The sequence below is a fragment of the Somniosus microcephalus genome, chromosome 16, assembly GCF_052327205.1.
Source record: "Somniosus microcephalus isolate GS21.2 chromosome 16, FLI_Smic_1.0, whole genome shotgun sequence".
Lineage (NCBI taxonomy): Eukaryota > Metazoa > Chordata > Chondrichthyes > Squaliformes > Somniosidae > Somniosus > Somniosus microcephalus.
The window spans coordinates 57,254,812-57,268,747 of NC_141002.1; the positions used below are offsets into that span (position 1 = coordinate 57,254,812).

The following is a 13,936-nucleotide window of genomic DNA, read 5'->3' on the forward strand; positions in this document are numbered from 1 at the left end:
GAAGCAGTCCATGCCCGCATGCAACAAGACCTGGATGACGTTCAGGCTTGGGCTGATAAGTGGCAGGTAACATTCGCGCCACAGAAGTGCCAGGCAATGACTATCTCCAACAAGCGAGAGTCTAACCACCTCCCCTTGACATTCAATGGCATTACCATCGCCGAATCCCCCACTATCAACATCTTGGGGGTCACCATTAACTAGAAACTTAACTGGACCAGCCACATAAACACTGTGGCAACAAGAGCACGTCAGAGGCTAGGTATTCTGCGGTGAGTGTCTCACCTCCTGACTCCCCAAAGCCTTTCCACCATCTACAAGGCACAAGTAAGGAGTATGATGGAATACTCTCCACTTGCCCAGATGAGTGCATCTCCAACAACACTCAAGAAGCTCGACACCATCCAGGACAAAGCAGCCCACTTGATTGGCACCCCATGCACCACCTTAAACATTCACTCCCTCCACCACCAGCATACCGTGGCTGCAGTGTGTACCATCTACAAGATGCACTGCAGCAACTCACCAAGGCTTCTTCGGCAGCACCTCCCAAGCCCACGACCTCTCCCACCTAGAAGGACAAGGGCAGCGGGCGCATGGGAACACCACCACCGCCAAGTTCCCCTCCAAGTCACACGCCATCCTGACTTAGAAGTATATCACTGATCCTTTATCGTCGCTGGGTCAAAATCCTGGAACTCCCTACCTAACAGCACTGTGGGAGTACCATCGCCACACGGACTGCAGCAGTTCAAGAAGGCAGCTCACCACCACCTTCTCAAGGGCAACTAGGGATAGGCAATAAATGCTGGCATTGCCAGTGACGCCCAGATCCCAAACGAATAAAAAAAAAACTATACACTAAGCTGATCAATACTCACCTGCATGCTACTATGCGTCATGTCAGGCGCATTGCACCCTACTTGCCTCCCATGATTACCAATCCTCTGCAACATAGCTCCTCCACATCTTAGTCGTTCAGATGCAGTAGCAAAATTGGTGAATAGACTCTGAAGAAATTATCCTGCTAATTTACTCCAAATTGATCTGTTCACCAATAACGCGGCTCTCTTCAAGATATCTATTATGCTCAACCTTTCCCGATTCCTTTGGCCCTTCCTTATCAAATCGCTGGCATGAAGAGTGGCCTGCAGATGCTCCTATAAATCACATCATCTCTGATTCTACAGACCATCAATTATGATTCAACTAATTGTTCTCACTCCCAGGATCCCAATCAGTACTCCTCGTATCGCAAGAATACCCTCCCACCATCGCCAAACCCAACCAAAACTCCCAGTGCTCCCACATCCCAGGACTAAACTAACCTGCCACTATTATCTAATGATGTGACACAGCACCCACAGCTCTGCCTACTTGTATTTCGGAACACTTTTCCAACTATCTTCGTCTGTAACCTGGGTGTAGAAAAAGGCAAGAGATAAAATGAATACCATACTGTAAATGAGCACATAATAACACTTGTCTCAAATATGCATGTAGCTTGACTCAAATCAAGAGGAGAGAGAAAAAGAGAGGCAGAGAGAGATGCACAAAGTCACAGGAAGAGATTTTTTTTAAGTTAGGTGAATGTCGCCATGGTAGATCAGCTAAATTATAATCCATAATATTTAACATGGTATAACTCTCCTGTCATTCTATAAACATATCCACTGACTCACTTTGAACAACGTCATGGGAGATCAAGAGTGAAAATTGGAAGTACCTTCCCCCAAAAGACATGCACTGATGCCCTTCTTCACATAACTAGTGTATGAAGGGGCATATTTATTTATTTACCTGCAGTGGATACAGAACCAAAAACACTTAATTCACTGAGCTGATCCCTTACAAACTTATCTTCCAGGGGAAATATGGAACAGCATAACCTCAGACTCTGAACAATACCACAGGTGATCTACCACAACATACATTAGGTAATTTCTGAATAGATAGAATACAGTATCTTCTCGATGAATAAAGTAACATTAGATTTGCATTTAAAGAAGAGATATTCAGCTCTTCCATAAATTAATAACTTATCTGTACTGACTCATTTGCTACTTTACTATTTGCTAGTACAGTATTTTACAAGCTGGATAATCAAGGGATAAGAACTACATACAATTTTTTTTACATCCTAATGATCATTCCTTAATGATGGGGCTCCGAGAGGCTTCTGTACCCAGGATTTAGACAGAAGCCAATTACTGAATTCTCAATTTAACTACACGATGCCCCTCCTTTAAGTCATCTACTATTGGATAATGCATTTATATTTTTCTGTTCCAAAGATTTAACATGGAAACACTGGGTTAGATTTACAACTTGTCACCCGATCGTCAAACTGATAGTACAGATGACTGCCTATTACAGAAACCGCCCGATTCTCATTTCCGTTGATTTCACTAGGAATAAAAATCAGACAGACAGTTTGAACAACATTCAGCTGGTCCACAATGCCACTTTCATGTCAGCCAGTACTCTACTTACCATCCAAAAAAGAGTTCCAGTAGCGAAATCAGCATAATGGTCTATGGTAGATAGTACACTGAAGATCAAACAAATCAACACCATCAAGAATCTGTAATTTAAAAACATTTTAGAAAAAACAAGGTGAAAGACAGTCTTTATAGTGCAAGACATCACCAATGTTAAAAGTAGTAAAAGTAAATGTTTGCTTAATTATGACCCATCGTCCGTCTCTCATTTCTTTCTTACTTTGTTTCATTTACTGTTTTAAAGAAAAATCCAGTTCAATACTTGATTTTCTTCAAGACTGCACAAATTCAATATTAAAAAAGTTATGGAGACATAATGGGGGTGAAATTGGTCTTTGATGAAAGTGTGAAATGGGCGATAGCGAATCAACAGCCTGCTTTATTTTTTTCTATTGCAGTCAATTGAAAATAAAATGGGTGCAGTGTAAAATGGGCTGCCGATTTGCTATTGCTCATTTCCTGCTTTCACGAAAGACCAATTTAATCCCAATACGCTTTACAAAAAAAAAATTCAGTTGTTAGGTCATGTTCACTTTTTAAGCACCTAATTAAGCAATATTTGAAAATTTGTAGCAGAAATTTCACTACCATGAAATAATGAGATGTGGGTTTGTCAGAAGGTTGAGAGTTCAAGTTCCACTCCAGAGACTGGAGCACAAAAATCTAGGCTGACACACCAATGCAGTGCTGAGGGAGTGTTGCACGGTCAGAGGTGCCGTCTTTCGGATGAGACATTAAACAGAGGCCCCATCTGATCTCACAGGTGGACGTAAAAGATCCCGTGGTACTACTCTGAAGAAGACCAGGAGAGTTACCTATCCCTCAATCAACATAACAAAAACAGATTATCTGGTCATTATCACATTGCTGTTTGTGGGAGCTTGCTGTGTGTAAATTGGCTGCCGCGTTTCCTATATTACAACAGTGACAACACTTCAAAAAGTACTTAATTGGCTGTAAAGCACTTTGGGACATCTGGTGGTCATGAAAGGCGCTACATAAATGCAAGTCTTTCTTTCATTTTGATGACTAGTGAGCAATTGTGGGGTTAAGCAGGAGCAAGTTTGTATGACCACTATCACCATTTATAATGTAATTATTTCATAAGGGAACTGGAATGAAAGGTCAGAGGCAAAATTTCAGCTAAAACACATTTATTGATAACTGCTTCAGTGACAAGAATCTTCTGTAACAAGCAATATTTCTGCCTGTCCCTAAACATGATCTTGTACACAATAACAAATAATTATTTTAATAAAGTTACTTATTCCAATTGTGCACAACGGAATCTGCCTAAAAGCATTTAACTTTATTGCGGAGATTGCTTCCAGTACATGTTGTCACTTGGCTGCACTGATTACCTAGTGTAGCTGAGTAAACAACTCTTATCGAACAGTTCATCCAATCTTAACTGAATTAGAGAATATACTGCTTTTTATTTTTAAAAATCCTATCTCGCATAACGCAAATAATATTCCCTAGTTTCTCAGAGAAACACCAAGTATTCCTGCTCATCACTAATTTCTTCAGCCATTTTGGCAGTTTTCAGCAGGCCCAAGACAATGTTTGTCTATACCCCTATGCACCTATTCAGTCAGTACTGCACACCATTAACAAATGTAAAATGTCTCCATACAAAATTCTTCCAACCCAGGAAACAAACTGCCAAAACTAGAGAAGTAAAATAAATCATAGTAAAACATGCTGTTGTGCATCATCGATGTTTCAGCAATATTTAATGTAGTAAAATTGCTTTAGATTATCTGTAAATATAAACTAGTGCATGCAGTAATAAAAAGATAGACCGACTCAGTCATGGATGCAAAATGTAGTATTAAAAGATTGAAGCAGGTCACAGCTTTGGACCTCTGTATTTTAATCCCAAATTCTTCAAAATCTGAAATATCAGTGAATTTTCAAGTAACTCAAGTAACTTTATAAAATGATATCATTTATCCATAAGTATAGTGTGCATGACCAAATACTCAAACATTGTTTGAGTTACTGTTATGGAGAAATCCATTTTTAAAAATTCATTCTCGGGTTTGTGGGCATCACTAGCAAGGCCAGCATATATTGCCCATTCCTAGTTGCTCTCGAGGAGGTGGTGGTGAGCCGCCTTCCTGAACTGCTGCCGTCCACGTGGTGAAGGAACTCCCACAATTCTGTTAAGTGGGGAGTTCCAGGATTTTGACCCAGTGACGGTGCAGGAATGGCAATATATGTCCAAGTCAGGATGGTGTGTGACTTGGAGGAGATTGTGTTCCATTGTTTTTGTTCGATCACCTAGAAAACATTCCTTCCCCTTCCTGTAGTGTGTTTTGGGTATTATGGGATTTATGTACAGTTCTAAAAACATTCAACAGAATTATGATTCATAAATTTAAGTGTTCCTTTTAAATGTATTGTTCCATATTTGAAACAGATTTACATGTAGGATTCCCCCCACATACAGTATTTGGTAGAACCTCTTGATGGACTGATTTGGTCCTTTGAAGATTTTATTAGATTTAAGTAAAAAAAAGGCAATTCCAAATTTTGAATACATTAATGTAGATTAGAAAAACTTAATATTAAAGTGTCATCGCTCACACTACATCTTATACATTTCATCAATTTTTGGAGCAAGATTCAGAAAATGTATTCAGCTGCATTGAACTCCGTTACAGTACGCTTCTACATTTCTACACAAGTATTTCCAGACTGGTAAATTTCAATTATATGGTGCAGAAGCAAGTTTCACAGTAGACATCACAAGACATCAACAAAGCACATGATTATGCTGCTGTGCCTGATGAGGAAAATGCAATGGATTAAGCCCTCAGCTATGAATCAAAATACAACACAGAAGCACAGGACATGTAACTGGATCTGAAATCTTGTTACTTCACAATGAAAAAGCAAAGTTTAAGGATAATTATAACAAGATGATTTATCCAATTCAGTCAAGCAACAAATCTGGGCCTTGTGTCATGTTTCTTCAGAGTAAATTGTTGATCAAAGTACTGTGATGATGGCATTATTTAACCTCCCTTTTCTCATCTCAGATGTGATCAAGAACCTGGTAAAACACTTATTGTTACTCAGAGCAATTTCTAACCTGGTTTCTGAGGCATGTTGCTCCACTGTTTGCAAACAATACATAATTCAAATTCTTTTTGTGGGCTAATAAGATGTTTTAAACTACAATTTTACAAATTTTAAGTGCACATCTTTCTCCCTCTTGTGAAGGTAAAGACGGTTACTTGATTATGATAATCACTCACTCGTGTTTCATTGAAACGGTCATTATTCATGAGCCAATGAATGAATGAGTGAGTGAGTGTCAAAGGACTATGTAATCATAAAGCTAAAGAGGAAACTCTTTGGTATCCGGCACTGACGGGACCGGGATGGTGCCGGTTGATTAAAAATTCCGGATGACGGAGAGGGTTATCTACCGAGGCTATTTTTAACAAATTTTTTTTTTTTTTTTTTTTTTTTTTTTTTTTTAAAATCAAGAAATGTGCAGTATACAGTAATTGGGTACTCACCTACAGAATATTGTGTTAAATGGATGGTGGAAGATGCTTGATTAAGTACAGTACTGCCAGTTGAGGGTAATCCATAACTCTTCAATTACTTAACAGTAAAACAAAACTTACAGTAAACGACTGTATACAGTTTGTAGTTGACTGTACACTTATTCCAAGTCAGCTGGTTCATCAGGATCATGCGCTTCAACAGATTTTTTAGACACTTCCACTGCTTCAACTCTTTTGGAAGCTTTCTTAAACATGCCCCGGATGTCTGCTTGCTTAGTGGACTCTTGCCTTTTTTGTAGGAAGGTGGAATGCAGAATATGGAGGTGCATAACTTCTTGGGCAGAGTAGCAAGGCTGCCTTTCAGCAAATTGGAGGATTAAAGCAAATCCTTCTGCAGCTTTAGCCCAAGAAATCTTTTTCTCTTCAGAAATCTCATCCTCTTCACTTTCCACCTCACTTTCCTTTTCTTTCTTTGGATTCAAAACAGTCTCAATTATTTCATCGTCACTTAGCATATGCACAACAGCAACTTCTCTATCTGCATCAACCCACTGCTCAATATCACTTCACTGAGGTTATGTAGAAGGTTTGCTGGGCCTATAATTTTTCACCATGCCAGCCAGTTCCATTATTGTACTCCTCTTGGGACGAACATTGAACCCATGAAATTCCTCCTCTGAAGAACTACCTTCAGCAAACATTACAGAAGGCCACAATTTGCACCAGGCTTGCCTCAAAGTGTGACCTTTCACCAAGTTCCAGGAACATGCAACATTAAAGATGGCATCTCTAAGATTGGATCCCTTCTGAAATGCATGAATATTGTCATCTTGGTTTATCAGTTTACGTAGGAAGTCTTTCTTGTAATGACACTTGAGATTTTGGATAACGCCCTGGTCCGTGGGTTGTATGAGAGAAGTTACATTTGGTGGCACATTTGGTGGCAAATAAATGGTGAAAATATTTCCCGAAACCAACTCGGATTCATGCGGATGGGCTCTACAATTATCAAGCAATAAAATGCATTTGCTATCTTCAGATTTCCCTATTTTACGGAAATGTTCCCTCAGATGGAACCAATACGAAAAGATTTCCTTATCCAGCCAAGCATTTCTTTGAGCTTTGTACTCAACAGTAAGTGCCTCACATTTTTAAATGCACGGGGATTTTTATACTTCCCAATAACAAGAAGTTTAACCCAATGTGATCCAGCAGCGTTCGCACATGTTAGCACGGTTACACAATCAATCTTTATTTTTCTTGTAACCTGAAGCATTAGCTTCACTAGCCCCAGCAAGCATTGATTCTGGCAAAAACCTCCAAAATAAGCCAGTTTCATCGGCATTGTATATCTGTGCTGGCGACAAATCATGTTGCTGCACAATCCGATTGAAATAAATCACAGTATTCTTCTGCGGCATCGTGATCAGCTGATTTCTTCTCCCCGGAAATATCGAGTCGTCGTATCCCGTGCCGTAACTTGAAGCACGTTAGCCATCCCTCGGAGAAAGCACACTTGTCAGTGAGCTCCATCTTTACATAGAAACCCTTCGCTTTCTCGATTAGCATGGGTCCAGAAAGTGGAACACCCTCTGAACGCTTAAGAGAAAACCACTCAAAGCACAGTATCCAGCTCTTCAAGCTTAGGTTTACGAAGCGTACGCCGTTTCTCTACACTCTTAGATGTCTCCGAGCTTGAATAAAACTTGAGCAGCTTATCCTTCTGCGATTTGATGTCGTAGATTGTTGATGAACCGATTTTGAATTCATTCATAATGTTGATACGCTTCTCTCCCCTTTCTAGTCGTTGGCATATCTCAATTTTCAGTTTTAAAGTTAACACCACTCTCTTTCTTTTGCTTGGACCAACTTTTGGGGATTCCATAATGCAAGATGGGGGAGATAATTCACGATAAAGATGGAGAGACACACAGAAAAATGGCGAATCGGAAGAGACTACCGGCAGTGCGGGAGACACACAGAAAAATGGCGGATCGGAAGAGACTACCGGCAGCACGGGAGAGTCAGACACCTGTTATTGAGGTGTTCGGACTTCAGACAGCGCCAAGAAGCCGAGTAGTGGCAGTTTGGAGAACTACCCCCACTGATCAACTCAGCCACCACAGGAGACTCGGACTCAGCAACATTTCCGGTTATTGAGGTGTTGCTTTCGGAGTATGAATTTTGCCGGTTAATAGAGAATTCCGGATTTAGGTGCCATTTAAACGAGAGTTTCCTGTACATTGAATTTGATATGGTTCTTACTCATCCACACACAGAGATTGCTGGATAGAAAACAGAAGCAGGACTCTTCATCAAATTTACCGAAGGATGTGAAGGTCAAATGTGTGCCCATGACATTCTCCCAGCCTCAGTCTAGTCCAAGCACCATACCCATAATAAGAGTGCATTTACACTAAAAGTGTGGCATTGGTGTAAAACTGTTTGCTTTGCATTGATGCTGAAGTGAAATGCACGATGAATCCAAAAACAGATCAGATCTCAACACTAGATTTATACTACACAAATTTAATGTTAGTACAAAGGCAAAACCACTTTACATTAATGCTAAAGTTGCAATGTAAATGCAACCCTATTCTGTACAACACTGCAATGTCTTGAACACACCTTTATTTTGTATAAAATTAACATACTTCACCCAAAAAGTACTTTGCAAGGTGAAGCAATAGAAGGGAGAGTTTCCACCAATAACTCATTCTCCCATTGAATACCATAAGTATCATCCTGCTCAAGGCAAGGTGCGATTTGTTTTCTTTGCTGCCATTCTTACTGAAGGCACATGCAGGAACATGTTTTAATATGGTTTTAAATAATCACATCATAAGAACTCATTGCCTAAAAAACATAACTACAAGTTTTTAATTATAACTGAATATTCAATTTTACACAAATATATAATTAACTGAACTATTTTGATGTGGAAAATAGAATGTTAAGCAATTATTTTTTTTCCTATATTAGATCAATGACATTTTTTGCATCTAACAATGAAATCTCCCTAAAGGGTTAACACATGAAACGATAATTCTATTGAACGTGTAATTATGTTCAGGCTATTATTTTTTGCATACACTGGGATTTTATGCTTATATCATAGCAATTATGAGGATTTCCTTGCAAATTTCAAAATTCTAAAAAGATTAACGTCAAAAAGACCAAATTTATACAAAGCTATAGTTTCTCAACTCCCCCTCACCTCCTGTAACAGAGTAGTACTTCAGATATTACTACTTCTGCAATTAATTTAAATAAAAGCATTAACTTATGTTTTGTTGAATTTATATATGTATAAAAATGATTTCCTGAAAGAAGTGCAGCTTTAAAATAAGGACCAGTTGGTTAATTCTACCGTGGCAGGATTATCCTTTCTGATCAAATGCATGTCGAACCAGATGCCACTGCCAGTATTTATAGTAATTTTATCACTTTACATTCCCATCACCATCTCTCATACCATGCTGTACCAGAACTTCTGTTATGGACTCAAATCTACACATTGTACAGTGAGTACTATATTGAGCAATGTACATGCCTAATGAATCAAAAAAGTGTGTCATTGCCACAAAAATACTATTTAATATTTAGCTACTAGGTGCATTAGTGAAGTGGTTGCATTACTGGACCATCTATGCATTCTGAGCAGGTGCAGCTTGCAGAATGTCAGCACACATTCTGTGTATTCCAAGTGTGTACAGTTCACAAGATCATTACAGATTAGGAAAACAAATTTGGTCCACCTTAGTTCATTTACCCAGAAAGACCCATCACTAAAAGCAGATTATCTGGTCATCATCGCATTGCTGTTTGTGGGAGCTTGCTGTGCGCAGATTGGCTGTTGTGTTTCCTACATTACAACAGTGACGACACTTCAAAAGTACTTCATTGGCTGTAAAGCACTTTGGGATGTCCTGAAAGGCGCTATATAAATGCAAGTCTTTCTTTCTAAAGTCCAACCTATTTCAGTATCCAATTGCATCATAGACCGGAATTTATCTTTTACTAGTTTGAATCTATGATCTCTTGTGCTACTCTCGCAATGTAACACAGTAATATTCCAGGTTTTCCAATTCCCTTAACTACCTTATAAATCTGCCTATTGCGGCTGAAAACCAAGTTTCGCCAGTCTTTCCTCATAACTCAGACCATGACTCTATGAATCAGCCTTGTGACTCTTCTCCGCAAAGTACCCATCAAAAATGGCTAGTCAGCAGCAGTTACCAATAAGAGAAAGGAAAGGTTAACCAATCTTAAATCACTCCAAATATTTTTCAAACTATTTTTTTAATATTTTTTCCAGTCACCATCTTATTTCTTCAGCCAGGTGACTACACGGGAAGAAAAATATGTAAAAATGTAAACAACACTTAGGCAATATTGTGTGTAAATTGAAATATTTCCTTAACATAAGAACATATGGCCCCTCGAGCCTGCGCTGCCATTCAATATCATGGCTGATCATTGACCTCAACTCCACTTTCCTGCCCGATTTTCATATCCTTTGATTCCCCTAGAGTCCAAAAATCTATATAACAACATAAGAACATAAGAAATAGGAGCAGGAGTAGGCCAATCGGCCCCTCGAGCCTGCTCCGCCATTCAATAAGATCATGGCTGATCTGATCCTAACCGCCAATCCACTATCCAGAACCATCTCCTGAATCTAACAGAATTAGACACACGAAATAGGAGCAGGATCAGGCTACACGGCCCCTGGGCCCCCTCCACTACCCACAGGGCCATGACCGATCCGAACCTAGACTCATGTCCAAATTCCTGCCCGCTCCCCATAACCCCCTTTACTTCTAGGAAACTGTCTATTTCTGTTTTAAATTTATGTAATGATGTAGCTTCTACAGCTTTTTGGGGCAGCATATTCCATGGACCTACCACCCTCTGAGTGAAGTAGTTCCTCCTCATCTCAGTTTTGAAAGAGCAGCCCCTTATTCTAAGACTATGCCCCCTAGTTCTAGTTTCACCCATCATCGGGAACATCCTCCCCGCATCCACCCGATCCAACCCCTTCACAATCTTATATGTTTCAATAAGATCGCCTCGCATTCTTCTGAACTCCAATGAGTAGAGTCCCAGTCTACTCAACCTCTCCCCATATGTCCAGCCCTCATCCCCGGGATTAACCGAGTGAACCTTCTTTGCACTGGCTCGAGAGCAAGTATGTCCTTTCTTAAGTATGGACACCAAAACTGTACGCAGTATTCCAGGTGCGGTCTCACCAATACCTTGTACAACTGAAGCAATACCTCCCTATTTTTATATTCTATCCCCCTAGCAAGGAAAGCCAACATTCCATTGGCCTTCTTAATCACTTGCTGCACCTGCATACTAACCTTTTGAGTTTCGTGCACCAGGACCCCCAAATCCCTTTGTACTTCAGTACTTTCCAATTTCTTGCCATTAAGATAATAACTTGCTCTATGATTTTTTCCTGCCAAAGTGCATAACCTCACACTTTCTAGTATTGTATTCCATCTGCCAAATCTCTGCCCACTTACTTAGCCTGTCTATGTCCCCTTGCAGGTTTTTTATGTCCTCCTCACTCACTACTTTCCCTCCCATCTTAGTATCATCTGCAAACTTTGATATGTTACACTCGGTCCCCTCCTCCAAATCGTTAATATAGATTGTAAAGAGTTGGGGACCCAGCACTGACCCCTGCGGAACACCACTAGTTACTGATTGCCAGTCTGAGAATGAACCATTTATCCCAACTCTCTGCCCTGTTAGATAGCCAATCCTCTATCCATGCCAGAATATTACCCCCAATCCTGTGATTTTTTATCTTAAGCAATAATCTTGTGTGGCACCTTGTCAAATGCCTTTTGGAAGTCTAAATACACTACGTCCACTGGTTCCCCTTTATCCACCCTATATGTTACTTCCTCAAAGAACTCCAGCAAATTTGTCAAACATGACTTCCCCTTCATAAAACCATGCTGACTTTGCGCTATTAAATTATGATTATCCAAATGTCCTGTTACTGTCCCCTTAATAATGGACTCCAAAACTTTACCTACCACAGATGTTAGGCTAACCGGTCTATAGTTTCCAGCCTTCTGTCTACTGCCCTTTTTAAATAAGGGTGCTACATTAGCAGTTTTCCAGTCTGCCGGGACCTTTGCCGAGTCCAGGGAGTTTTGGAAAATTATTACCAATGCATCCACAATCCCTACCGTCACTTCCCTCAAGACCCTAGGATGTAAGCCATCAGGTCCAGGTGATTTATCCGCCTTGAGTCCCATTATTTTACCGAGTACGACTTCCTTAGTGATTTTGATCGTGTTTAGCTCCTCCCCCCCCCTTTAGCCCCCTGTTTGTCCAGTGTTGGGATATTCTTAGTGTCTTCGACTGTAAAGACTGATATAAAATATTCATTGTGTTTTTGCCATCTCCATTTTTCCCACCATTAATTTCCCGGTCTCATCCTCTAAGGGACCAACATATACTTTAGCCACCCTTTTTCTTTTTATATAACTATAAAAACTCTTACTATTGGTTTTTATATTTTTTGATAATTTACTTTCATAATCTATCTTCCCTTTCTTAAATCAATCTTTTTGTTATTTTTTGCTGTCTTTTAAAGTTTTCCCAATCCTTTATCCTCCCACTAGATTTGGCTACCTTATATGCCCTTGTTTTTAGTCGAATACTATCCTTAATTTCTTTACTTAGCCACGGATGGCTGTCTTTTCTTTTACACCCCTTTCTTCTCAGTGGAATATATTTCTTTTGGAAGTTGTAAAATAACTCCTTAAATGTACACCACTGATCATGTATCGTCTTACCCTTTAATCTATTTTCCCAATCCACTCTACTCAATTCCGCTCTCATACCTTCATAGTCTCCTTTATTCAAGCTTAGCACGCTTGTTTGAGATCCAACCTTCTCACCCTCTAATTGAATATGGAATTCAACCATGTTATGGTCACTCATTCCAAGGGGATCCTTTACTAGGACATTTTTAATTAATCCTGTCTCGTTACACAGGACCAGATCTAAGGTTGCTTGCCCCCTGGTCGGTTCAGTTACATACTGCTCAAGAAACCCATCCCTAATACATTCAATGAACTTATCCTCAAGGCAGCCCTGCCCAATTTGATTTGTCCAATTAATATGGTAGTTAAAATCCCCCATAATTATAGATGTTCCCTTATTACAAGCCTCAGCTATTTCCTGATTGATACTCCGTCCAACAGAGTTGCCACTGTTCGGAGGCCTATAGACTACGCCCACTAGTGTTTTTTTCCCCTTATTATTCCTTACCTCCACCCAAACTGTTTCATTATCCTGATCTTTTGACCCAATATCATTTCTCTGTATTACAGTGATTCCTTCCTTTATTAACATAGCCACCCCACCTCCCCTTCCTTCCTGTCTGTCCTTCTTGATCGTTAAATAACCTGGTATGTTTAATTCCCAGGCATTGTCACCCTGCAGCCATGTTTCTGTAATGGCCACAAGATCATACCCATATGTAGTTATTTGTGCCATTAACTCGTCTATTTTGTTACGAATGCTACGTGCATTCAGATAGAGAACTTTCAAATATATTTTGTGACACTTAGTTCCTGCTTTTGCCCTTTTTATTACTTTACCTTTTACTCCATACCTTCTGCCCCTTCCTGACATGCTCTGGTTTTTAATTTCCCCACTGCTACCTAAGTCTATGACCTTCTCTGTTGTCATTTTTATTATTTGCTCTCTAGGAACCTCCCCCCCCACTAGTTAGTTTAAAGCCCTCTCTACAGCCCTAGTTATATGATCCGCCAGGACTCTAGTCCCAGCACTGGCCAAGTGAAGCCCGTCCCAATGGAACAGCTCCCTCCTGCCCCAGTACTGGTGCCAGTGTCCCAGGAAGCAAAACCCATTTCTCCC

The 13,936-nt window shown here is 39.9% G+C and overlaps 1 protein-coding gene across 2 annotated transcripts in view; it reads right to left on the reverse strand.

Annotated features, from left to right (window-relative positions):
- Positions 1-13,936, reverse strand: part of LOC147106202 (potassium voltage-gated channel subfamily KQT member 1-like) — a 289,282-nt gene that overhangs the window by 219,425 nt on the left and 55,921 nt on the right. For both annotated transcript variants that reach the window (XM_086009089.1, XM_086009090.1), the window contains exon 3: positions 2,494-2,584. In XM_086009089.1, coding sequence (XP_085865215.1) covers positions 2,494-2,584 — 91 coding nt within the window. The remainder of the gene's footprint in view (positions 1-2,493; positions 2,585-13,936) is intronic.